Below are 27873 nucleotides of genomic sequence, written 5' to 3' on the forward strand. Positions count from 1 at the left end.
GTAGCCCATTCTCTCTGATGAGTGTGTCTTTCTGCGATCTGTCACTGATCATCTCTACTTGTAACTCCTGATACATTTGTTCCCTGATTTTCCCCTGGTCTTCCAACTGCTCACATTTCTCCTTCCAGGCATTGTCTTTCTCAGACAGGTCCTTCTTGCAGAGATCCATCTTAATCCTTAAATTCTTTAATTCATAATCTATTTGTTTGCAATTTGACATAGACTTCTTTACAAGTTCTGTGATTGGTATGCCTCTCATATTGCCTGAAATTTGTATCTGGCTCTTCTTGCTTTGCCTTTTGTCAAATAGGCCTATTTGACAAAAAACATTATCTGTCATCGCCCTGCTAATCTTCTTATCCAATGCCTCCCTTTCTTCAGCAAATTGTTCCTTTTTCTTCTTCCCCAATTTCTCATCGATCATCCTCATGTGTTTCACCGGATACTCATCTTCCATACTTTTCCATAATTTGTCAAACTTTGTCCATTCCTCTTTCCAGTCTTTATCTTTTTCAGAGAGGCTCCTTTTACAGTCCTCTATCTGAATGCAGAGACCCTCTTTAAGTGTGGTGATCTCTTTTGCCAACTCCTCCAACAGCTTTTGGACAGGTCCTGTTTTTTTGTTGTTCTCTTTCATTGTGCTCTCCTCTATGTTTTCAATTTTATTCACAGCTGTCGTGAATACGTTGTTCAGTCCCATCATCTCTTCAATCAGTTGCCTTTTCTCCTCATGCCAGTTCTGCTGCTGTCGAAAAATCTTTTTTCTGAGGCGGTCCAATTCCTGTTTCATCAAGAAGCAATTTGATCTTGATGCCCTTTCATGGTCCGAGTGGCCGTTCCCAAGCCTATCTTCTGCTGGCTCTCTCATCTTGACTCTCTTATCGTCTACACTGGAGGGTGAAATGGTCAAACAGAAATATTGTTGAGTTCATCATGTACAAATAACTCTGCCAAGTTTTATGCATAAATGTTATATGTATGTATGACATAACAGATGCAGCACAATGCGTTGGCCAAATATGGACTTTGTGCTGTCGTTTTCCAATATGGTTAGAGGATTGTGAGAATTGCTCAAAAACTGAAATTAACAGTCATTCGTCAAAGGACCTCTGACCTTTAGATATCCCAATAAGTAAATTATATGATTTGCTCGACAGGGATGTAGTGGGGTTTCTGATTACATACAGACATCTCCTTTAATTCCCCTCGACACTGAAACATATCCTAATTATGTCACCATCAACATCAGTATATATACCTCCAAGCATACGCACATTCGTATGAGCACGACCACAGTAGCCTATACTTGCGTGCTCTGCTTGTGCAAGTAATAAAAAAAGGCCAGGGAGGAGGGCTTGTACAGTACAGTACAGTACAGTACAGTACAGTACAGTACACTTGGTGGAAGAAGTACTAAGATATTTTACTTAAGTAAAAGTACAGTTATTCTACTTGAAAGTTACTTAAGTAAAAGTAAAAGTAACCAATAAGAAAATGACTTAAGTAAAAGTATAAAAGTAGCTCTCATTAAATGTACTTAAGTATCAAAAGTATACCTGGTTTTAAAATTTACTTAAGTACTAAAAGTAAGTCCAAAAGTGGCTTTCAACACTCAAAACTGGCCATTCATTATCAATGGCGTTCAATGTGTGTGTTAGCACAATGTTTGTGTTTACATACATTATAATTAGCCCTTCACTAATTAAGCCCCACCCACTCCACTCTGCCCTTCTGTCACCCATTGAGATGCATGTTAAATGATTTCTCCATAAAAATAATGGATCATTTCAGTAGCAAGAGCTTGAAAATGTCTTCTAAATCTAGTCAACAAAGCCTGCAGTAGGGCTAAACAGTGGACAAATGTGGATGACATTATTGAGGGAGAAAGTTGAAACCGCAATCAACTTTAACGACCAACGAGACGGGCGCTTCTGTCCAGCTTTTTCACCTTTTTCATGTGAACGAATGAGTTAGGCGATGACTTTATAAACTTTATGCGGAAATTGTGAAATCAAGCAAGCCTGCATATTTTGCATATTTTGCACTGAAATATGTGTAGCGAGTAACGAAAGGTGTCCAATTTTAATGTAGCGGATTAAAAGTATGATTTTTTTCCTTGTAAAGAAAAAGTTAAAGTACAGAAAAAGAAAAATACTCAATAAAAGTACACATTCTCAAAACTTGTACTTAAGTACAGTAACGAAGTAATTGTACTTTGTTACTTTACACCACCAGTACAGCACCACACTGTACAAGACCTCCTTGGCTGTACAACAGAGACTGTGAACAAACGCTATAACGCTATTTCCGTGCTCGGACAGACCCAGGGACCCAGGGACAGACCCAGGGACACACATAGAGCTGTCTATTGGCCATATTCAGACTGCAGCCATCGTGCCAGCAAGGTTGATACCTAGGTGCTACTTCCCATATAGACGAATTCAGAGAGGGGTGCCCTGGGCGCGGACATTACTGAGGTGTAATCCATGGAGCAGGCCTGCTCCGTAGGCCAGGTGTAGCTAATCAGTGCTGCTGCACTTAATGGTACACCTCAGTAATGGCCACACCCAGGCAAGCCTCTGTGAATTTGTCTATAGACAGCCCATTCTTCCAAACAGGAAAGTCCCGTCTAATTATATTAAACAACGTCAACATCACCAACATTGCAGCTGTAGGGAAAGCTTGAATTATCCTCTTTCAATCTGTAAAGTTTTTGTTTATAAAAACCACCGTAGACTTGTTGTTATGAGCTACTTCCTGTCAAGAAATTCCTTGCAGATGATTAGTATCAGAGTATGGAAGCACTCGTTCGTTATCTGTAAAGCAACCTCCTGCTGCACTATGTGCACATTCTTGACATTTCTTGACAGGAAGTAGCTCATAAAGTGGATAATTCAAGATTTCCCTACAGCTGCAATGTTGGTGATTTTGACGTTGTTTAATATAATTAGATAGGACTTTTATTTTATTTTATTTTCTGTTGTACCCTGCCCTTTTTGAACAACTCCCTTACGAAGCTATGTGTCTCTCTGGGTCCATCCCTGGCTGCGTGCTGCCTGTGTCCGTCTGTCCAAGCACGAAAATAGCATGGTTTGTTTACACCACCAAGTCTCACTGTTGTGCAACCTAATACACACACAAACACTTAACACACACACGCACATATTAACTGTATATATGATGATTTCGGGTGTCACAGTACAGTACAGTACAGTAGAGGGACCCCCACACGGTAACTCTGTCATTTCTCGACCGTTTTGGACGTGGCACGGCTCGCCGGAACCGGGCCAGCCCCCTGGGCACGTTCCTGCTGGTCTGGATGTTCCGGGGACCCCCAGGGACCCCCAACTCGGCTGTTGGCTTTGTGCGAGGCCTACAGATCTTTAAATAAATAAATTTTGAAACGTCTATGTGGAAACACGTACTGAAGCGAAATGGACATGGTGGCCGAAAGTGGTATTGCCGCTTCGAGCGGCACTATGCATGGCACTATGGGCCATACTTGAACGTGCTATATGCTCCATACATGAACGCGCAATGATATTCAACGGCCCAGCACGTTCACGTATCTGGCCCATAAGCAATCCCAGAATGCACTCTGTTCCAACCCGGAAGAATGCCTCATGCACTGGGTGAGCAACTCAATGCAAGTGGATGGGAGGAGAAAACCGGTGACGTCTCTATACTCTAAAGTTTTATTCCCCAGTTCCCCCTCAATGTTGCAACTTTGTCTATACTTTATTGCTCTGCTTTCTGGGGGCTTGGGGCAGAGCCATAGAGTAAGACAGAGTTACGACAACTCTGTTCACTTCATGGGGCCAGTCCCTGGGAGGGCTCTTACAATGTCCTGAAATTGAATGCACTCGACTCAGGCAACAGCCCATCTTTAATTATCTTAAATAAATCCCTTTATAAATCTATATTTTAAAACAGCTGTCATGCTGCACACATGCCTACAATTTAAATTGCTGATATTTGCGACACTCATGTGGCCACCACCTTCACTTAATGCAGCCCACAGGTTAATATCAACTGTCAGCCTAAGAGCCACATTTGGCCCTGACCTTCACTTACTGCAGGGGTCTGCAACAGTCTTAATGCGACCCACAGGTTAATATCAACTGGCGGCCTGGGGGCCACATGTGTCCGCCACCTTCACTTAATGCGGCCCGCAGGTTAATATCTGAATACTGATATATTATTGATTTCAGCTGTTACAATTCCAAACATGTCCAATTTATTTGCATTTAAGTTCATAAAGTTAACATAAGAACATATAAATGTATTTCAAATTAAATAAATTTTTAACTTTTCAGGATTCCAATTCAGAAATACCAGTAGCTAAAAATAGCTCAAAACACGTCGCAGTTTGAGCTTCTATCAGCTATTTTTGACTATATGCATTGTGGCCCTCTGGAGTGAGTGTGACATAGGGTGCGTTCGGAAATGCGCACCGGGAATGTGGTCAGTTTGTTGAGTGTGGTGGGCGGTGACGTCACAGTGTGCCTTATTTACGAACGACCACAGCTGTGACGCATTCACACCGCCGACACCGGACAACCCCAGCTTCAGGGTAGGGTTGCTCGGTACGAGCACTGAGTCGGCACACTCGGTGCGCAGCGCACTGGATTTTCGAACGGCAATGCACAGAGTGCACTGAATAAACGACAAGAGAGCACACCAGTGCGTTCAGGGCGCATTTCCGAACCCACCCATAGTGGCCCTCTCCATCATCAAAGTTGCCCACCACTGCCCTCACACAAGACATAACAGAATAATTTTAATAATATGCCACATGCAGTTGAATGTGTCGTATCTGGACAATAATTCTATACTATATCATGCTATAATCAACTACATTCTGTGCTAAGTAAAATGTTGGAGTCTGTATGTCTGCAAATCTGAAAGCAATCACGCATAGTCAAGTACCTTGGCTGGTCAGGTGTGAGAGGAAGTTAGCATACTATTGTTCAACAAGAGGCCACTTGATTATGTATGCATCTGCTATTCCTATGTATGTAAAATCAACCAACACCCAGAAACCCAAGTGTTTGATGGAAAACTGGATATAAGGTCCGGCTGTAAATGAAATAGGGAGTCTTATAGCAGGCTAGCCACAAGGGGTGGTTAGTCTGTCCGTGTGCTCCCGTGGCACAGCATGGCCACGGGGAAGCTGCTGATGCTATTCCGTCACTCTGGACTCTGTCTTTTGATTGAATAAATGGTCAACTCTACACTTCAGCTCATCTCTGCCTGCGTGTTCCTTCATCCGATCGTCTGATCAGCTGAGGCTTTGATGCCATTGCCTTGGTACAGGGCCTACAGTTTGCTATTTAGAATAGAGAAACTCATTCAGCCTTTTTGTCTCTATTTAGTCTAGTTGTAGTTAGTGTATGGTATAAAATATACTTCAAATGCAAGTTGCAAATTGCATTATGCAATCAATACACTTGTGGCCCACTGCCCACAGGTGAAATGGTTTGCAGTTGATTGCAGTTGGTTGATTGAATTGATGGTGATGGGGGAAAGTAGACCCTTTAAGCAGTTACCATTACTTTTATGAGTGTGCAGCCGAGCTGCATGCAAGGTCACTCAGTGAGATTCCTATATAGCGTCTGAGAGCAGAGTGACACGTCAGAATTCTCCAGGACAGACCATAGACTGTAAAAAATATGGACAAAGCGTTCGCCGGGTCTAACATGGACGTAAAATGAAGCCTGTTATTCCTGCACTGTAAGTCGCCATCTTTCTAGATCCGTTTGGTACCAGCTGGCCATTGGCTGGCTCCGTTTTGGACCAGCTGGCCATTGGCTGCCCAGACAACGAGGCGGGACTTCCCCCCTTCTTCTCCGTTGGTTTTTATTTTGACTCGAGTGGGAGGGGAATCCCGATCATAGACTGTAACGGTAGCCACGCCCCTCAGAACATACGCGATGTTTTTTTTTCTTTATGGTCATTTTTTTAATTAATGGGACCATAATTTTCCAAAAAGAATATTATGACATTATAAATGAGACTTTAAACTAGTGACTGGAAGAAGAAAGTATTCATGACCATGTTTATTAAGGTAATACAGTCTAGGTGAAGTTGGGCCAAAATACATGGGCCTCTATGGAGCTATGGGGCTTTTTGGGTCCAGTCCAGCGCCACAACAGGCCATTATATGAACTACCGATTTCAAATGAGGCTTCACGAAATATCTGGCTGACTGCCCCCCTGGGACAGACTAACCCTCTGGCCTGCGCTTTGCGGGGCCCCCAAATCTGTGGACTGATATGATCGAATCTGAATTCGTGATGTAACAGGTCGTATTTGCTTTCATATATGTCTTTGCTGTTCATATGTATATCACATGACCATTCAATTTGGGATAATTGTGGGCAATCAATAAATGCCAGATCTTGTGAATCCATAATTTTAAGTGTACAGCCTGTTTATTGGACAATTAGATAACCCTCTCACAGGATGGCGCATCAATGGCAATAGCACAGTAAAGATGATAATCTAATATGTTTGTAGTTCTTTAACCTCTTAATTTTGATTTCAAAGTGCACCAGATTGAAGGATTTTCATCTCAAATTTTCATTTTTTTTCTGGAGCCACTGGGGTGCTGACAGAAAATAATCTTGTTTAGGGCCACTAACTATTAGAACCGGCACTGCCTCCAGGCTGCATGAACAGCGCTCGGGCGCTCAGTTTTCTGCCCCCTCAATGTCGTAACTCTGTCTAGGCTCTATACTCTAAGCTCTGGACTGGTGGTGTGGTGTGACTGACTTCCGCCTTCAAGAAAGTACTAGTGCAGGTCAGGCAGCCAGGCAGGCAGGGGTTGAGGGGAAGCTGCTGCTTGTTTCAGTTCCAGGATCCAAACATGGACAGTCAGGGACGGAAAGTAGTGGTTTGTGACAATGGAACAGGGGTAAGTTTAACAACCGACTGCATTGCTACGATATATCTCACAGAGCCCGCTTCTTTTTGGGGATAATCAGTATCACACAAACAGGAAGTATTGTCGTTAGCAAGCCCGGCTAACCGCCGTTAGCATCGACTGACCGGGTTTAGTTAAAAGGAATGTGTGTGTCAGCTGTAGGGCTGTCACGATTATGACATCTTGCCTGACGATTGTCACTGAATACATTGCGATGAACTATCTATTTGTGTTTCTGTTGAACATTGGAGTACATTATGAATACAAAATACATTTCTATTTAGCTTTTAGGCTTTGAAGTTGGACAGGGCAAATAACCTAAATATACAAAGACATGACTGACATAATTATTTAACTGTATTAAAAAAACAATGGTGGCAGTGGCACTCAATCAATTCAATGGGCTTTATTGACATGAGAAAACTTAAACATATGCTTACATAATTGCCAAAGCAAAAAGTGGAACAATCAAAGCAAAATGTATGTACAATTGAAAATCAGAATCTCCAATAAATTTCTATGTACCACAATCACTCGATGCAGTGATCTGCAGGAATACACACGATGATTAGTCTTTAGGTAGCCGCAATTTGCAACTCTAGATTTTTTTTACAATGGGTTGAATCTAGAGTTGCAATAAGCTCCATCCACTTCCTATTCATCATTTTCGGTTTCTGATCTGCTGGTCTTAAATGACGTTAAACTCACCAACATTGCAGCTGTAGTCCAAGCTTGAATTATCCTCTTTCAATCTGCCGAGCTTGTTTTTCATAAAAATCCCCCGTAGACATGTTATGAGTTACTTTCTGTCCAAAATATTCCAAGAGTGACATTTCCGAGCCGCCATTTGTATTTTTGCAACGTGCCGTAAAACAAGATGTGAGGGGGAGCGCTTGTTTAATAGAATCTTACCTGCGCAGGTAAGACACCCAAAGAAGAGGCAGACACAGTGCGACGCCCCATCACACACAGCCTTCTATTAAACAAGCGCTCCCCCTCACATCTTGTTTTACGGCACGTTGCAAAAATACAAATGGCGGCTCGGAAATGTCACTCTTGGAATATTTTGGACAGAAAGTAACTCATAACATGTCTACGGGGGATTTTTATGAAAAACAAGCTCGGCAGATTGAAAGAGGATAATTCAAGCTTGGACTACAGCTGCAATGTTGGTGAGTTTAACGTCATTTAAGACCAGCAGATCAGAAACCGAAAATCATGAATAGGAAGTGGATGGAGCTTATTGCAACTCTAGATTCAACCCATTGTAAAAAAATCTAGAGTTGCAAATTGCGGCTAGTCTTTAGGGTGGTTGTGTTCCATTTGATATCCTATCACAGCAGCTCACGAATCTTGCTGCTGTTTGCACATTCCACTTTTCATGACACACACACACACACACACACACACACACACACACACACACTCTCTCTCTCTCTCTCTCTCTCTCACACACACACACACACACACACACAATAATCACAGCATGCAGCCCTAATAACATACAAGTGTAAGGTGTTTACTGTTTAATAGAAGGAGATATGAGAGACTAGCTGCTGTCTGTCTCATATGTCATTCTTCTCAATCACTTTATTATAAACGACGACTTATCCTCAGACTGGCCTTGTGTTTGACTTTAACATTTCAAGGGAATTAATTAAGTAATTGTCTGGACTATATTGCCTGATGCCTAAGTTCTTAAAAGGATCCCTGGCTAATAAGACAAATATGCCTTAAAACATTATACTTGCCCTCTGTCATTTTAGTTATAGAGGGCAAGTATAATGTGTTAAGGCATATTTGTCTTATTAGCCAGGGATCCTTTTAACATTAAATAAAACCAATAAACAAAGTATATAAAACCAAGTTGTATTAGACCATTAGACATGGTGAAGTAAGTAAACAGTCTTTTACTTGTCAGTGAGGAAGTCAGAAACTATTCTTCCATGTAAGGAACGTTGCCACCTCTGCTGCAAGAGATTACAAGGTATTGAATGTTGAAGACCTGCTTTTTCCCCCATTATTTTGCGTTAGTGTTTTCTCTATTCATTCACTGAGTTGTATGTGGTACATCTCCAAACAAGGAGCTCTGCTACTGTCAAATGAAAGTTCCCTGAAAGAACATTTAGAATGTTTCTTATAATTGATGTAGTCTTTGCAGTTAGATTAAAAGTTTACAGTTTACAGAGACAGGAGGAAGCTGTGGGCACTGAGGGGAAACATTATGCAAGTTTCAAACATTTAGTTGATGCAGCAGCAGCATCCCACTCAACTGCCCGACCAGTACACTCAACAGTCAACACTCCTAGAATAAATATTTTCGTCAAGAATATGAATGCAAGTAGAGATTTCCCAGCATGGGCGTGCTGTGCTCTGTATTGAAGCTTTTGTTATAAGTTACCCATTACTGATCATCTTCGTGGTGCCTTGTTGTGGCACATAAGGCCTTCACAGAGTGCTTGCACTTTTCATGGTCAGCTGCTGCAGTCCTCACTTCTGAAGGCATAAGTGAAGGCACAGAACAATGTCAGTGTGGTAATTTTTTAGTGGTGCAACCACTCCAAGGAACAGCTTTGTCCGTGTTCACCTATGTGTTCACCCTTCACCTATGTGACTGAGTATGAGCATCATATTATGAGTACCAGTAGGGGCGCTGTTTGCCAGAAACCGAGAGAGAGAGAGACAGTGCTGCACGGTTGCCTGCTAATGAGAGAGAGAGAGAGGAGGGGGGGTAGGGGGGGGTAGAGAGAGAGAGAGAGAGAGGGGAGTTGCACCACTCTGTTCACACGGGTGTGATTTTGTTTTATTATTGACTGTTCTCTCATATAAACTATAAAGTTTATATGAACGAAATATTCCTAAATGGGTCTCTGCCTGCTGAAATAAGACATCAGAGGGGCGGGCGTTGATAAGAGTTGACTTTTTGGGTTATTTGTATATTTACCGTGGGCACACAGCAACACTATTTAACCGTGGCAGTGGCTCAGGGGTAGAGTGGCCGGTACTGGTAGAGTGCTCAATTGAAGAACTGCAAGGTTCCTAGTTCGATCCCAGGCTCCCCCATAGTTGGTGTCGAAGTGTCCTTGAGCTCCTAATTGGAGCTCCCGATGTGCAGGTTGTTGCTGGTGAATGTAATGCACACTGTAAAGCACCTTGGATAAAAGTGCTATCTCTATAAATGCACGCTTTACCGTTCACAATTTCGCTATTACTGATCAGTGTAGGCATTATTGTTAAATATGTTGATTTAATTATTTTGAGGGATGTACAAATTAGTCCAAACTTGCCTTGCCCATTGGGATGAGAGTGTAATGTTCTTTTCCTTTTTAATCTGTAATGTCCCGGAGTGTAGTGTCGTCGTGCAAGGGATCCCAAACCCTTCAGGCCACGGCCCCCCAAAATGAGCATATGTGGAGTGGGGACCCTTCACCCTGACGAGCACAATATATTGATGTGTGATAGCAATAGGATGTTGCTGTTTAGTTTTTGATACCTATTATAGTAGGGTGAAAGGTGGTGCTGTGACCCATTATTTGCTGTTTATAATGCCTACTGTAGTGTACGGTGTCTTGTCTTGTGACCTTATCTGTTGACGTTCTTTTTTTTTTCTTAACCTATTTCTGCAGATTTTCCTTGGTGATGGTGCCTTTTAATATTCTCGCATGCAGATGAATGTTGGATATCTGCATGCAACCCTAAATTATTATAATTATTTTAATCAACAGAATGTTTGTGGTATTCTAGAGTTACTTACGTTACGTCATATTTTGTCAATTCCTAGTTTGTCAAGTGTGGCTATGCAGGCTCCAACTTCCCAGAGCACATCTTCCCTGCATTGGTTGGCAGGCCAATCATTCGCTCCACAGCCAAAGTTGGCAACATCGAAATCAAGGTAAGCCTACCTATCCCAGCCTGGTGTCATGTAATGCATTTTTTTTTCTTCATTTATTTGATATATTTTGTAGCGAAAAGGCCTTGTGCACACCTACAAGGACAGGTGCGTCGGAGCCGGCAACCAAATTACAATTTACAATTTACAATTTAGGCATTTAGCAGACGCTCTTAATCCAGAGCGACTTACATTTAAGCAAGAACAAAGCATGGGAATACATCACATAAAAAGCATTTATCATGAAACATGCGTAAGCTAAGAAAGTAACAGTGGAATATTTATATAGTGAAACTATACATACACTATACATATAAACTATACATCTTTACTACTATGCTATATATGTGTACTATGGCACAATTCCACTTGAGTGGAAGTGATGTGTTCAATTGTAAACTGTTCTTCATTATGCCTATTACATGCCTATTAATCTGCCCTCCTGCACTCATCTCTCACCCTACAAAAATCTATAGAATAACAGGAAAATGGTAAGTGACAACATGTTTGTGTTTAAAATTTTGGTGTGTGCATACATAAGAGGAAGGATTTTGCCTATCAAAGAGAACATGTGTTGTGTAAATTGTCTTGTGTCAATCTGCCTTTTTCTTAACATATTCTAACATTTGGGTACTTAAATGGCAGTCGGTGTCATGAGTAGCAATTACTTCTTTAGCAATTACCTTTTGAGTTGAGTATTAGTATATTTTCTTTTGCAGGGATTAATTTGTGATCTCGTAATTATCGGTTAGGCTCTGACTGGAATCATTAACCCATTAAGGCCCAGGCTACGTATATGGATCTTTTGCTTAAAAAAAAAATTGCGTTTGGGCCTTTCAGCCACATGCAAACAGCGTTTTCGGCCACTCAAACACAGGTTTTTGGAAACGGATAAATAAGTGAAGATTTTCAAAAATATCCCGATCAGTGGATCTGTGTAGTCATGCGAAACAGAGTTTTTGAGAAACAATGATGTCACCGCTTATTAGCGCATATCATTTTTACTATAATTAGGTGAGAAATGCAGCTTGTGCCTGCATGGAAACTACACAGACTCTATCCAATTGTTCATGTTTATATATCACTGTTAACAACTTTAAAACGTTGCATCAACTGCAGCGAGCAAAGGGTCTGCTTTGCTGCATCCAATAATAAATATATCAGCCTACTAGTCCAGTGCAGACTGGTGATTTCATTTGTATTGGTGCAGAGTGCGAAGCTTGAACAATATATAGGTGTGCTGCATAGCCATGTGAAACTATGGTCAATGGTCATGGGGGGAGAGAGATGGGGTGCAGAGAGAGAGAGAGAGGTGTGAATGGTGAGAAGAAAGTATACAGTGGGTCGCCGTGTGCATATGGCTCTCTCCTGTTTAGGTAATAAAGGGCGCACCCTTGACTGCATTTGTCACTGCGCCTGCATGCCAACAATGCGCGCGTGTGAACTTTTATTAGCCTACATTATAACGTGACATTTATTATACACCTCGAAAATATAGCCACTCTACAAGCTCACAAGTTGGTTGTGGACACTTCTTCTATAGGTCTGACTCTGCTATTTTCTGTGCAGGACTTGCCAAGTCGCCAGAGCAATGGTAAAGTGTCTATCATTTATAGCCTACAATTGAAATCTGCTACTGCAGTGATTTTATCCTGTGTTCAATGCGTTTCTGCGTTTGTGTGTAGACTTGGATATCTCTGTCGTATGGTCAGGGATTTTTCTAAAACGGAGGACGAAAATATCCGTTTTAAGGAACCATATACGTGTAGCCTGGTCCTAAGATAGACTGGATTTCACTGTCATGCTGAAGTCCATTATTCAATAACCCAATATACTGAAACTGAACCAGTTCCAACCAATGGCCTAATGAGAAGAAGGGGTAGGGTACAAAATAATTGCGTACTCTAATCTCCCTCCTTTGCACATGTGCAAAATAGAAATACGTTATGTTTCCGTTTGGTACACAAATTTGTAGTTTTACATCTCAAGAGTTTGGTTTCTCTATAACAATTTATGCTAGATGCAGATGTGTTAATAATGCATCATTATTATTGACTAATTTCAGTCAGAAAATATAACGTGATACTTTTGACTTTTAAACAACTCTTGCCTCTGTCATGGCATGGAATTTGTCTTGTTTCTGCTTTGAATGAGTGTTGTTAATGTTCACTCTGTTAGATCTTAATCAACTAAAGTTTATTTGTATAGCCTTTAATCACTGTTTACCAGTTTAAACGGACTTCACAGGCCCAAAGGAAACACAACTTCCCTTGTCCCCAGGAAAAACATTTGGGGTGAAATTATAAATTAAAAAAAAGTAAGAAACCTCAGGAGGGATCACAAAAGGGGTCTCTCCTTTCCAGAAAAATTCAAAGGAATTGTTTTTTATTTAACTTTTGACGATGGGTTCTCAAATTGTCCTGACTAGACTGAGCAGGTATCTGAGTGAAGTGCAAAATTAAGAAACCGTAGCATCAGGACAGATTTAAGAGTCTGAGGTGGCTCCACGGCTGACGGTCTCTTGATCTTATTACCAGGACCTGATGGTCGGGGATGAGGCCAGCGAGCTGCGCTCCATGCTAGAGGTGAACTACCCCATGGAGAACGGCATTGTCAGGAACTGGGACGACATGAAGCACTTGTGGGACTACACCTTCGGTCCTGGGAAACTCAACATCGAGTCGCCCAACTGTAAGATCCTGCTCACTGAGCCACCCATGAACCCCACCAAAAACAGGGAAAAGATCATTGAGGTTTGTGTTAATATTGTTAATAATTGTTAATATTATATGTTATAACTTTAATTTGACATAGTCTGGATGAATAGTGGAGATGGATGTCAACACTTATTGCAAGTATTTGAGGTATAGGTTTGTTTTTCCTTAAACATTAAAAACGCCATTGACATGGACAGAGTTTAATGTTTGTTTTGTCTGATAATTACGTCATAAAAGATATATATATATATATATATAGCGCCCCTCACTTCACACGGCCGTGATTCTTTTCAACAGAAACACCTTTTAAGGCACTTACCATCTCTTATGGCGTAAGAGATGGTAAGTGCCTTAGTATGGCGTAAGACTTACGCCATACAGGGTGTCTGACTGTAAGACAAAAGATAAGAGGATTGATGACTCAACACGATATGCTTTAACATCCGCTTCCACTTTCTATGCATTGTAGTTCACAGCATACTGAACTCTGCATGGAACTGTTTACCCAGAAAAATGATTCCACTCACGACACCCACTGGCTGCCACTCAGAAAGTGGCAAGAAATCATATTATGTGAACTATCAAGCGTGACTCGCTTCCCAGCCTAGCGTCGCTTTCTTGTATGAATGATGGCCTGATACTACCTTTTTAAAGTGTCTAGATCATGAAACCTATAATCGGGTAGTCTTTTAGAGCTTATGTCTATTAAACTGTGCCATTAAACCACAGCATTTACAATACGGGGTGTGAATCTCTCCCTTAAAAAATAAAATAAAAAAAGATCACACCACTTTTCTAATATAAAGTCTCTTCAAATTCATAAATCCACACAGCAATGCCATATGTCTCGCATCTCTGCTATCATGGGTGATTCCTTTCCAAAGTGCCTCAGTCCCCACTAGCACTTCTGCTGCTGCTTAGTTCAGTGCCAAGGAACCACGATTCACTTTGACTAATGCAGTGTGGAAGCAGCCACCTCACTGGAGGGAGGTCACGTTTTAATGATTCATACTGTACCAGTCCTATCAACATTTGCACTATTAAAGAGTCTGCAGTAACTCTTGCATATAAATATTAACTTATATTAAAGGGATATTTCACTTTCAAAAAACCGTTTGGTCATTTCATCATGTACTCTGGCTTTTAAGTTGCTTGATTCAGTATTTATTTAGATATTTGATATGCATTTGAACTGCCCGCCCCCTTCCTATACAAACCCATTGTAACTTCACACTCTATTTTAACCATGATAGATCGAAAACCTTTTTTCTGCTGACTCATAGTGTCCTCCTAATACGTGAGGGGCCATGTTTTTTCATTTACTGTTTTCATTTATTTTTAATAATTGTTTTGGAAAAGAATAAGGAGCAGGAGGAGGTCGGAGGACAATAAAAAATCACACCCGTGTGAACCGAGTGGTGCAACTCCCCTCTCTCTCCCCCCCCCCCCCCCCCCCCCCCCCTCCTCTCCTCTCTCTCTCTCTCTCTCTCTCTCTCTCTCTCAGGCAACAGTGCAGCACTGTCTCTCTCTCTCTGTTTCTGCATGGCACAACAGCGCCCCTACTGGTACTCATACTGGTGTGTTAACGTCACACACATAGGTGAACGTCACATACATAGGTGAACACGGACATTGCTGTTCCTTGGAGTGGTTGCACCACTCAAAAAACTCCCATATTAGGAGGGCAGTATCACCATGTCACCATGAAAAAGGACAGGTGTTTTCGATGAATCTATCATGGTTAAAATGGAGTTTGAAGCTACAATGGGTTTCTATAGGAAACCATGCACCGGGGCAGCTAAAATAAATAAATAAAGTGAAATATCCCTTTAAGTCTAATGACGGAGATATCTTTGTTAATGCTGATACTATTTTTTCATCTAGATAAGTTACTGCAGTATATTTGTTTATATATACTTTCATATTTTTTATACTATTAGTTTTATCATAGCATTTCCTTCCCTTGAACATGTTGATTGAACTACAGAATTCATACACAATAGAATAAATAAACAATAATGAACCATGCTTAAAACAGTTTTAAGAGCCAAAAACGTCAAGACGTCTAATTGCCAATTATGGACCGGATGCCACGGAGGACAAGACGTGCTCCCGTGGGAATTCAATATTTTATATTCTCTTTTTTTTTTTTTATCCATATTTTGAAAATTCCTCTAATCTGGTGTACAGGTGATGACGTGCACATTACATGCATAATATAATTACAAATTCTTTCTTTCTTTATAATGGGAGAATTGGCACTCAAAGCCTAAACTGGTGACCACCAGGTGGCGCTGAGTTGTGATCCATATTTATTTTTCTTCCAATGTGTCAGGTGATGTTTGAAACCTACCAATTCCAAGGCGTGTATATTGCCATCCAGGCAGTCCTTACTCTCTACGCTCAAGGTATGTTCACTAACTCATTGTGCACCTTTAGACATGCTACTTGTAATGGGAGTATGGGACATTACTTTAGAATTATTATTGTTTTCCTAATCACATTTTTGTAAAAGTAGAGAAGGTTATTGCAGATAAGAGATACATATTTTACATAAAAACGATAACGAAAACAATAACCACAATTTATTGCCTTTAACCTTGTCCCTTTGGGAAGTTGACAGCAAAAAAAGCATATTGTTGCTTGCTTCTTATTTATTTAAAATAAATGAATGCCCTATTTTTTACTTTTGTGTGTGACACAAAGGTAGCTCAAATAGCCGATCTGCAAACTAAAATCTTCGCCTATAAAAACCCAAAATAGGGACACCAGGTTGAAAGTGCATGGCCAGTGAGTTTTATGAATATTTCATCAATGAAAAGCAAGCAACAAGAGCTTGTGACTAAATAATTAAATAATTAGTGGATGTTTCAATTCCAGTGTCGCAGGCAGTGTAACCTTTAACCCTGATGGTGCTTCTCCAGTTTAACCGCATTCCCAGTTGAACAGATGGGGCATCTATTTGAGATTTCTGCTCAATAGTACAATGATTTGTTCTATAGCGGTCTTTATGAGATAAAGGGTTTCAGTGTTTTGGTATTATACTAAACGGTAAACACAGCTGTGTAATGGTTTGGAAGAGGAACACAGATATGATTCTCTTCAATTCACGAGCCTTTAATCAGGAGAATGAATTGGTGGTTTCAGTTATGTATGGGCAAACTGCCCTTGAGCAACACAGCAAACCACTAGATGTGCAGCTGTGCTCTACTCTGACTCTAATTGTATTTCGCTCACAGAAAATAGCCAATCTCACAACTGTAAATTAAGCATACTTTGCAAGTGAGAACATCCTGGTGACATGTTTGCATGCATGTTTATCTCAGATTGATATACATGAAGGAACCCATTTAGACCCGAGTTAAAAAACATTCACTTTGAAAGAATATATATTCAAAGATTTGTGCCAAATTTTTACGATTTTTCAAAAATAGCAGACCTACAAGCTCGTAGAGCGCCACTCGGTGGTGTGCTATGAGCTTGTAGATCTGCTATTTTTCAATAGCTAAATTATAACATGATGTTTAAAACACCAAAAGGGTTTCCTGCCCAAAATGGGTTAAGTGATAGCTTAAGCTGTATGGAAAGTGGCGAACCACTCACAGGGGCAGCAGTGGCTCAGGTGGAAGAGCGGCCACTTGGGCTCCAGATTCCATGCTCCCCCTCCCCCTGGGTTAGTGTCGGAACTGTCCTTGAGCAAGTCACTGAACCCCTAACTGTTCCTGATGATCAGGTTGTTTCCTTGCATCGATTCCTCCGACGGCATGTGTGTGAAGTAATGTACCTTGGATAAAGGTGCTGAATACATGCACCATTCATGTTTCTGTTCTGACATAATTTTGTTGTTTTTAGGTCTACTAACTGGTGTTGTGGTGGACTCCGGAGATGGCGTCACCCACATCTGCCCCGTGTACGAGGGCTTCTCTCTCCCTCACTTGACACGACGCCTAGACATCGCAGGAAGGGACATCACTCGCTACCTCATCAAGGTACTGATAGTCTGATACCCCTCACAGTCTCAACATATCTTGCCAACATCTCTTGTTTCAGCCACATAAATCTAAGAACATAAATGCAGGAAGCCCATTGACACACATTGTACCCTACATACTGGGACTCATGGTACAATAATTGCACTTGCACTGCCTTTGATCATTAACGGTTAGGAACAATAAGGCATGGCTTCAGCCTACACATTTTTGGTCTGTTCTACTGATTCTATCAAATATATGCATTGTACTTCTTGATTTGCTTTCAATTAACGGAACCGACCTACTACTACTAACTACAGTATAACATTTGTTGTCAAAGTACAAAGTACTTTTCACAACTGCATTCCTGTTGTGCATTGTGCGTTAGTTGCTGTTGTTGCGAGGCTACGCATTCAACCACTCGGCAGACTTCGAGACGGTGCGTATGATGAAGGAGAAGCTCTGCTACGTGGGCTACAACATTGAGCAGGAGCAGAAGTTGGCACTGGAGACCACGGTGCTGGTAGAGTCCTACACGGTCAGTATTCTCATCCTACAGTGGTCACAGTGAGGGGGGGGTACTTGCCGTGTGCTTGGAATGTATTGGAGTTATCCAGCGTATGCATTACATTAGACCAGAGCAGAAGTAGAGTTAGGGTTGTATCCAATGTTGCTCACTAGAAAGCTTAAAAACGGAACACGATGGAGCAGTGAGTAGTTTGGTATTCTATACATAAAGCCCAATTAAGTTTGGAAGGTGACGGATGGGAAGGATCCAAGTTCCAAGCCCCTCACTGCTTTACGTCTAGCCGTAACATAATTTCCTGTGTGGGCCAGAGTCCTAGCCTCACATGCTGACGTGGCGTTTTCGGGATTTCCTCTACGGAGTGCAAACTGGAGCCATCAGTGGAGCCTTTATGCTGTCTGCCACATACTGTCCCATTGGTCTGTATGAAAGACGCACTGTCAGGCCCCTGCCTCCAACACAGAAACACTTAATGCAGCTGACCGTGTCAAAATACATTGTCTGCTTCTAGATGGCCACAGAACAGCCCTTATGGTTGTAGTCGAAGAAAACATGACATCCTTAGGTCCTAGTTTAAATATACATAGAAATGAAAACATTGGCACTGCATAGAAAACTGGTTGCAGTGCTGAAGCAAAGAACAATTATTAATGCAAGTTGTGTGTTACTTTTAATTTTGAAGGCCTATCCATCTGTAAGCAGGCCTATCCAAGTATCCATCTGAAACCACAAGGCAGTGCAAAGCATTTCCAGAAAGATTGGTTGATTGAAATATTTATTAACAGTTTGCAGAATTACAGTACATTTCAAGCGCCCAATAAAACCCAATAAAGCGTTACACTTGTTTACAAGAGGGTCCACCTTGTTCAATTCATCAAAACATTTAGAGACGTACAAATATACACTTCTATATAGCCAAAGAACAGAACAGGGATTCATCATAAAGGAGGTAAAAAGGGAAACTTTAATTTGACTTGGAACACGGTTTGTCTTGTAGACTCTATGTCCATCGATTGACCAACCCTTTGTCAAGTACATACCACAACGTAATGATGCAGTTGGTGTGTCCATCACTGTGTTGTTAACATGCAAATCATAGAGCCTTCAGCCAATACTTGAAGCTGCGTTGTCGTCGTCATTTAACTACGAGAGAGGGGGAAACGGAGTAGTGGCGGTATTATTTATTGAACTGAAATGGACTATTTTAGCATCCGGTCGTATGCAGTGCTGAAGTAAAGTGGACAGTTGATGGTTATGATGTGCCATTTACACAAATTACTTGGGTTTATCACGTTAACCCTATTTTATACTAGCCGATCCACAAGCTGTGGAAGCTGTGACATGGTGCGCAATTAAATATTTAGAAGAATGTGGAATAATCTTTAAAACGTTTAACACATATCTTCTCATATGTACCGTATATTACCAAATAACAGCCCATGCTCAAATAACCGCCCAGCACCAAATAACGGCCCAGGTTCCGACACCATTTTGTGTAATAACCGCCTCCATCAAATAACCGCCCTCCTCTATATAACGGCCCATGGGCCGTTATTTGCTAACTTAATCAGCCTCAGCCCTCATTTATATTATTATATGCGTGTTCACCGTGTTGAGTTTGCAAATCTCCGCACGCCACTCGATCATTTCACAACAGCGCAACACCAGTCCTCCATAAACTAAATCTAGGCTATAGTTTCACAAGTGCCTCCTATGCACAACCAATTGTTTTAATGCAAAGTGGTGTATATTCTGTGTAATGTTTATTGTCATCCGTGTAGCCTATCACCAGTGTTGGGTGTAACGGCGCTATTAATAACGGCGTTATGTAAGGGACTACTTTTATTGGTAACGGAATAAACTAACTAGTTGGTTTTGCAATTTAGTAGTTAGTTACTTAGTTACTTTTCCAAAACAGTAGTCCCGTTACTATAATGTGTCCCTGTTCATTTTGTGTGCAAGATTTAAAAATAATAAAGCCCCAACTGCCCGGAGTCTATTTCTCCTGCCTTCATATCTGTGTGATTTATCTTCCCAAGCCCCAATGCGCAGCAGTATAGCCTACTATACATCCTGCGTCTACTACATCCTGTAAGTTCACTTAAGAAATAAAAGTATTGTTACAAGTAGCTTTTATTTTGAAGAGGAAGAGGAAGTTGTTTCGGTTGTAGCCAGCTACTATGACAGTGCCGGTGGTGGTGGTGGAATATACTCTATGCGGAATAATAATAACAACATGCTTTAAGCCAAAGTTAAAACCGCATGCGTCTTTGACTTAAACAATGTAGGCTAAACACTTTGGAATTACGTTATACATGGTAGATCCTCCGTGGCTGCGTCATTAGGTGAGTACTAGTTTAATGAATTGTTTAAGTTTCATAGTAACATTCATCATCAATGCCCCCCCCCCCCCCCCCCCCCCAAATAACAGGTTACAGGATTCTCATTCCGTTACTGTCTGTCACTGCCTGCAAGGATGGCCGCCGTGCCATTTCTTATAAACTATCTAGTTCATACGTGGGTCCACGGTGGTGGTGGTGGTGGTGTTGTTCATGCGCCGCGGTGCGCGCCGTGGAGAGGGCATCATGTGCGCTGTTGGCTGGTTGGAGCGCAGCGCAACAGCCTTTCTGTCCAGTCCTACGTGTATAGACTGGCGATTGTGGCGAATTATAGTCGTTAATAAAGAGAGAGCTGTAAAGGGGATATTGTCTACTCTATGGTCAGTTCATGGTGTGTATCATTCTCGTTTTTAACCATAGAGTTAATTAGGGCCGTAATAATGCGGCGCAATGACGGTAGGCAGTAGCCTAATAGCCTACAATGTAAACAACCTGCGCAAGCATTAAAAATGGGTTTTAATTGTCGGGTAACGGAAAATAACGGAAAATAATCTAACTTGTTACTTTTCTCAGAAGGTAATCTGTAACGGTAAGGGATTATTTTCATGGGCAGTAATCCAGTAACCTAACGACGTTACTTTAGAAAGTAACGATGCCCAACACTGCCTATCACTATCTACAAGCTCCAAGTGTTGCATGACAGCGCTTTGTGAGCGTGCAGATGAACCCTTTTCGGTGCGCGGCGTGCGCCAGCCAGGTCCTCACAAGTATAGTACTATAAAACACCTCGGCGCAACAAGTCCTCGGCGCAACAAAAAAGTTGATATTTAAATCGTGTTATTCTCGGTCAATTTTCAACCGATTGTTCTAATTCCAAATGGCTTATAATCCGTGAAGTGTAAATTTTCATTGGGTGAAAATCTACCGGTACGTAGGCCTACAGTTTATAATGAAATCATGTGTTTGTCCGCTGCTTCCCCATGCTCAATCAGAACATGTAGTGGTTACACCTGTGTGTTGATACGCTCCCTCTTACAATTAAATCAAAATGCATTGCATGCAATGTTTATTGTTTACCATACTAAAAAAAGATGACTGCATGGAACTGTATGTAACCAAATGATGGCCAGGTGCAGACCGGTGCAAAAAGCCGTGGCCGGTGTGCAAAGAAATAGCTGATCTACAAGCTCACAATGCGTCGAGCCTCGGTGCGTTGTGAGCTTGTAGGTCTTGTACAATATTGATGCACAAATTGGAGGAGGATGATGAGTATTGGTAGCATTGAGATTGCTACAGTCCCACAAGTTTAGTTCCCACAATAATTTTTGTAACAATTCATATTCTACAACATTTCCAAATGTATTTTTACCCCATTTCCAGGCCTATGCATTAATTAGGATATTGTATGCTATCAATCCCCCCAAGCAAGACAACATGGAAAAAAGAACAGATGTAACTAGACAAAGTGCCAATCGGCACAGGTCTCCACCAGGGCAGGTCAGGTTGTGGCCTCATGGTGGCGCTATAACAGGCTGTTGAGGAAGATTTGGGCCGGAGGTTCGTGTTGGAGGGATGCAGGTACAATGTTTTTCCATGTGTGCATACATAAGTTGTATACAGATCGATGCAGTTATAGCTAAAAACAGGAATTGGCCTGTTATAGCGCCACCGTGAGGCTGATTTTGAGGAATAAATTGTGGCATGCCGTCCTCGGCCTAGTGAAAATGTGCGTGTATACTTTAACGGAAATTGCACACTGTGTTTGTGATTTGTGGGCTTTTTTCGAAATGGACGAATCGTGTGAGCTTTGGAAGCCAATCTTAGCCAATCAGGATGGAAGATGGGAAATGGTGCCGCTCCGTGTTGATCACATGACTATGGAGATAGTGTATAGCGATTTGCGTGAAATTTGGAGAAAATCTGAAGGAGTAATAATAGAAAATGTGTTTTACATATGTCGGCCTCCTGGTGGCGCTATAAAGAGCAGATGTGAAAAATTCCAGGCAAAGGTTTTTCCTTGGCCTCTAGGGAGTTGGCATACAAAGTTATCCACAGATCCGTGCAGTTAGAGGTAAAAACACTTTCCGGCCAGTTATAGCGCCACCTTGAGGCTGAGTTGAAATTGTTCATGTGGCATTTCGTCCTCGGCCTAGTGGGAATGTGGGTGCACAATTTCACGGAAATCACGCGATGTGTTCATGATTTGCAGCATTTTGTTTGAAACTGAGCACTCCTGTGAAATTTGGAAGCCAATCTTAACCAATCAGGATGGAGTCTGAGAAATGTGAAAGACCGGTTTCGTTAAATGGCTCTAGAGAGACTGTGTACCAATTTGCGTGATGTTTGGACAAAATCTGTAGGTGTACTGTGCAAAAACTTGTTTTGCACAAAGCGGCCTCCTGGTGGCGCTATAACAGGCCGTTCTGGAAAGTTTGGGGCAGAGGTTCATCGTTGGCATCCAGGGAGTGTGTGTGCAAAATTTGGCATCGACCGGGGTAACGGTGGCCGAGATTAGCTGCTCACGGACGGACACACACACACACACACACACACACACACACACACACACACACACACACACACACACACACACGGACGGACGGACGGACGGACGGACGGACACACGGACGGACGGAGTGCAAAACATACTCTCCCCACATGCCTTCGGCCTGGTGGAGACAATAAAGTAACTATATTGTTAGGTTGTTATTTATGAAATGATACCTAAACATTTTAATTCCAAATTAGCTTTTCTATGCCTGTATTTTAAAATAAAAAATAATTCACTGAATTTCATGGCGGTAGGAACCCTGTACAGTATTAGTAATAGTATGTTGTTTTGTACAGTATACTTGTAAACGCTTTACTGTATGTAGCCTACTGTAGCTTTGTTTTTTTATTATTAATACGGTAATACCAGTTCCAAACAATATTTGCACTACATGTTACTGTATGTATATACTGAAACCAAATAATGGCCTTGTGCAGGCCGGTGCAAAAATAAATAACAGCCTATGGCAAATAACGGCCCGGCTCCTTATAACAGCCCGGGGTCCGAATCGATTTTGCATATTAACGGCCCGGGCTACTATTTGGTAATATACGGTATTCAGATGTGGGGTCTGCAGACAAATACATATAGATTTGGGTGTCTGTCCTTCCTTGACATGAAAATGTTCATATAGATGCATCCTACCACTGAAATGTAGTTTTATTCGACCAGGCCTCCACAGGTTTCACCTGCATTGATCAAAATAGTTCATTTGTGTTAACCTAAGAATCTTTGGATGTGTGTGGGTGTGTGGGGCTGTGTGTGCGCGTGCGTGTGTGCTCAGCTTCCCGACGGCAGAGTGATTAAACTTGGTGGGGAGAGGTTCGAAGCTCCCGAGGCTCTGTTCCAGCCCCATCTCATCAACGTGGAGGGGGTGGGCGTGGCTGAGCTGCTCTTCAACACCATCCATGCTGCAGACATTGATACCAGGTAGGCTATGAGGGGTCAAATATATTTATACCAGGTACAGTATGCTGAGGGACGCTCTATGGATGAGTATCAGGTATGCTATGAGGCGTCTTAGTCGACAAAATTAAAAGTGCTATGAATGCTGGAAGGAAAGACTAGTATTTCAAAAACACTGTTTGAATTTTGAAGTCAATTTATTTTATTTGAACCCACTTTTGTATTTTATTAAATGGATATACCGGTACTTTATTGTATTTGGAATTAAACCTTCCATCGAGGAGACACTTCCCTCTTCCTTATTGTGTGTAAAGTTAACACCAGCCTTTGTCTGTGGCCAGGTCTGAGTTCTACAAACACATAGTGCTGTCCGGAGGTTCCACCATGTACCCTGGTCTGCCATCTCGACTGGAAAGGGAGCTCAAACAGCTCTACCTGGAGCGTGTCCTGAAGGGAGATGTCGACAAACTTTCAGTAGGCTCAGGGATCCTCATACATTACACATTTAAATTGAATCTGTTCAGTATTTATTTAATTCTGGATTTTAGGTTTGTTTCCACTAATTTCCCCCTGCACGTTTTCATCACATGTTCCTGTTTTGTGTGTAAAATTGGCCGCTGAGGCAGAGAGAGGCCTTCCAGGAATCCGAATTTTGAATCAGCTCACCCAAAATGCATGTCTTTAAGTTCAGTTCTAACCGCGAAGCATGGTCAAAGCATTCCCGGGGGTCCCCAGTCAAAAAGGTTGAGAACCCCTGTTCTATGGTGTAGTAGCTGTATTAGCCACTAGATGGCTTGTTGCTTATAATTTAATCTGTGATTTAACAGCTGTGTCAATATGACCACATCTTTTAATTGTCAACTGGACTAACAAATATCTAATTGTTCTGAAAGGCCAATCCCTATGAGGCTGTGTACTTCATTTGAAGCCATTTTTGTATTTATCTATTTAGCACAGTATAAAAATTAATGCAATAAACATACAAATATAGAAAATGGAAGGTTCTAGGATGAGGCAAAAAGCCCAAGGGGCGTATACGAGGCCTCTACCTATGTAAGACACAAATAAAACATCCAGAACAACAAGAAAGAAATAAGAATCAAAATATATGATTGCAAAAAATAAAATAAATACAACATGTTTAGAATACTTGGTTATCTACTGTAAGACATGATTAGAGAAAAGAAAAGATAATACAAAAATATATAATTACTGTAAGACATGATAAAAGAGAAGATGAAGTATCTGATGGAGAACTGACACAGAACCTTATATATGACACAGAACCTTATATATATATATATATATATATATATAAATAAAGCAATAATATATTTGCTTCTTGGATACGGGGAGAGAGTCTAACGCTTCTTATCTCCTCCTATAATGCTGCGCTTTCTCTCTCCTTATCTGCAGAAATTCAAGATTCGGATTGAAGACCCCCCACGACGTAAGCACATGGTTTTCCTGGGCGGGGCTGTGCTGGCCGACATCATGAAAGACAAGGACAACTTCTGGCTGACGCGAGAGGAGTACCAGGAGAAGGGGATTCGTGTGCTGGAAAAGCTGGGGGTGACTGTTAGATAAAGCCCCCCCCGTCCCCCCGCACCCCTCCCAAATGCAGAGACACACACCCTGCCATTCTTCATCCTGCCCTGCCTCCCATCTATGTCTCCATTCACAATTCCAAACTCTCTGTCTTGATAATCATTTAGACATCGCTCAACGGCACTATGGTTGGCGGACATTCATCTGTACCTCACTCTATTCTTAGATTCTACCCAGCTGTGTGTAGAGGAATGAGGGGGCACAGCTGAGCGTAAATCAGGATTGCGGGTGGAATAGTTTGGATAGATAGTGTTGGGCTTGGGAGGGAAGATTTAAATGCTACGACCGTCGACCACCAGGTTTTCATGTCCTCAGGAGTGCATATTGCAGATGTGCTGCCGATTTAATTATTACATTTCTTGAACACGAAAGAATGGTATTGCAGTTTAGTACTACAATATATATGCCAAGTTGCCAACTGTTGTGTTATGACTCATGAAGTAAAAAGATATATAATAAAAGATCAAATCATCATGTAGGGCAATAAAACATCAACCTGTTAAAACTTAAAATATTTTTTCTACAAGCAAAGAAAATAACGGTATATTGTGAAGAAAAGTATTGCAGTATTGTATAACAGTGTTTTACACTGTTTTTTTTTCTTCTTGCCCTTTTTTTTTTTTAAATGCACCTTGCATGGGAAATGTTTCTGTCTGGCCTTCTAATTTGTCTAAAATGTCATCCTGGGATTTCACTGTGAAGTCAATAATTATGATTACCAGTGATGTGTTTATACATACTGTAGTGACAGTCGCTGTGTAGCCTATCATTGACCTAAAATCTGGTTTTGACAGGCAGATTTTTTGAATTCCCCCTACTGCCCTAGGTTTTCTTTGTTGGGCTCCTTGCTTGCACCTTTTTTTTGTATTTCTGTTATGGATGGGTACATGCTTGTCTCACCGCAGAGTTTGGAAATGTTTCAACTCAAAGATGCAATTCAAACTTTGAGGGCAGATGCTCTAGAATTTTCTTGATTTTGTGATTCATTTTTTTGTTAATGAAGGGTATGTATGTGTTAACTCGACCAAGAAAACCTATTATGGGTTAAGGTTGAAGATGTTTAATGTTTTGGTTTAGGGTGCCTTTTTTTGAATAATGGAAGGAGAGTACTCCACTGCATTGAGTTTCAAATATATGAACCATGGCTCATGGTGGACTTGATTAACAGAACACTTGCCATTCCCTCACAATTCACCTTTAGCTAAGCCCCGCCCTCTCCCACTTAGACACTCCCACTTGGACACCTTCCAGCTGGGCTCATTCATTCCAATGTAAATATGGATTTTACACGTGGTTCATTTTTGGAACCAGACCTTCAAAATCTCTTCCAAATCCGTCAACAAGGCCTGCCATATTCAATGGAAAATATGTGCGTGACGTTTATTTTTTTAAATAATGTTTTATCATATAGGAAAACTATTGGTGGAGAGGTATGTCTGGCCCATGTTATGCTTAGCTGTGATTGGACCATAGCAGTTTGGGGAGGGGCTTAGCTATAGGCCATGAGTTAATTCCAATGAGATTCTAGTGGCAACCGCCTACCCCTTTGTTCCTAATAATTGGCTGATGTGTTGTTGATTTTCTGTTTTAAAGGAGACCAGTTTATGCCTTTCTGTGAGCGACTGTTATTCATGTCTTACTGTCTTGTATGTTTGTTTTTGTAGTGTATTGTTCTATGCACCCTGAGAAAAGAGTTGTCAACAAATCAAGCATCGCCACAGCCATTGGATGCACATTATGTTTCTGCCCGTAATAACTGATTTAGGGACAGCTGTTCCGCTCACAACCTACTCTTGGGGAGGTTGATTTTGATGGCCCTAGGTCAGATGTTAAAGAAACAACCCCCATGTTTCAAATGGAAGTAATCTTTAGACTAAAAGGATCTCTTAATACTTTTGTTTGTTTGGAAAGTGAAGGAGTTGATTGCATGGTGCTAGGATTAGTGTCATCACAGATGCTCTTACAGAATGTAATTGACCATATTAACGGATGGACATTTTGCTCTTAAAATCGAATGCTCTGATGTCATAAATGGCTGCCGTGTGAATGTGGTCAATGATGCGGTCAATCTTTTTTTTTTCTCTGTTTGGAACATGCCACTTTTTCTTTCTCGTTCTCATGAATTTTCACTCACTGGCTCTAGTGAAGGTGAATTTGAAGTTTTGGAATTACAAATGTTTGGTGTATAATTGTGATAATGTTGTGTCATGGAGACCATGTAAGCTGGTATTTGCGGTTTCTGTTTTTTGGCTCATGTATTTTGGAGTGTGTGTGTGTGTGTTCCTCTCGACAAGATGGTCATCCAGTGCCAAGTACAGATATTATAGCTTGATCTTATTTGTGGTTGTCCTTTTGTTTTGGTTTTTCATATAGCATACCTGCCGACTGCTGATTTAAATAAAGCAAAGTGATTTATAAATATCTCGTATTCCAGTCTGTGA

At 41.3% G+C, this 27873-nt stretch overlaps 1 protein-coding gene across 1 annotated transcript; it reads left to right on the forward strand.

Moving 5' to 3' along the window:
- The first annotated feature begins 6792 nt into the window (after positions 1-6792).
- On the forward strand, positions 6793-27853 carry LOC310859329 (actin-related protein 2-B-like). Its single transcript, XM_083765803.1, has 9 exons — positions 6793-6916; positions 10707-10817; positions 13352-13567; positions 15867-15939; positions 17384-17520; positions 17891-18040; positions 23703-23848; positions 24166-24298; positions 25241-27853. Exons 1-9 carry the CDS (start codon positions 6869-6871, stop codon positions 25409-25411), a joined length of 1185 nt encoding a protein of 394 aa, XP_083621929.1. The 5' UTR covers positions 6793-6868; the 3' UTR covers positions 25412-27853.
- The last annotated feature ends 20 nt before the right edge of the window (positions 27854-27873 follow it).

The sequence above is a fragment of the Protomyctophum parallelum genome, assembly GCF_964188405.1.
Source record: "Protomyctophum parallelum genome assembly, chromosome: 5".
In the NCBI taxonomy this organism is placed as follows: domain Eukaryota; kingdom Metazoa; phylum Chordata; class Actinopteri; order Myctophiformes; family Myctophidae; genus Protomyctophum; species Protomyctophum parallelum.

What these genes read in the sequence shown, in the direction of transcription:
- LOC310859329 (XM_083765803.1), top strand. Translation starts at nt 6,869, where the DNA reads ATGGACAGTCAGGGACGGAAAGTAGTGGTTTGTGACAATGGAACAGGG. An exon ending in TTTGTGACAATGGAACAGGG is followed by an intron (nt 6,917 to 10,706) that starts GTAAGTTTAACA and finishes GTCAATTCCTAG; the next exon opens with TTTGTCAAGTGTGGCTATGC. An exon ending in TGCTGGTAGAGTCCTACACG is followed by an intron (nt 18,041 to 23,702) that starts GTCAGTATTCTC and finishes GTGTGTGCTCAG; the next exon opens with CTTCCCGACGGCAGAGTGAT.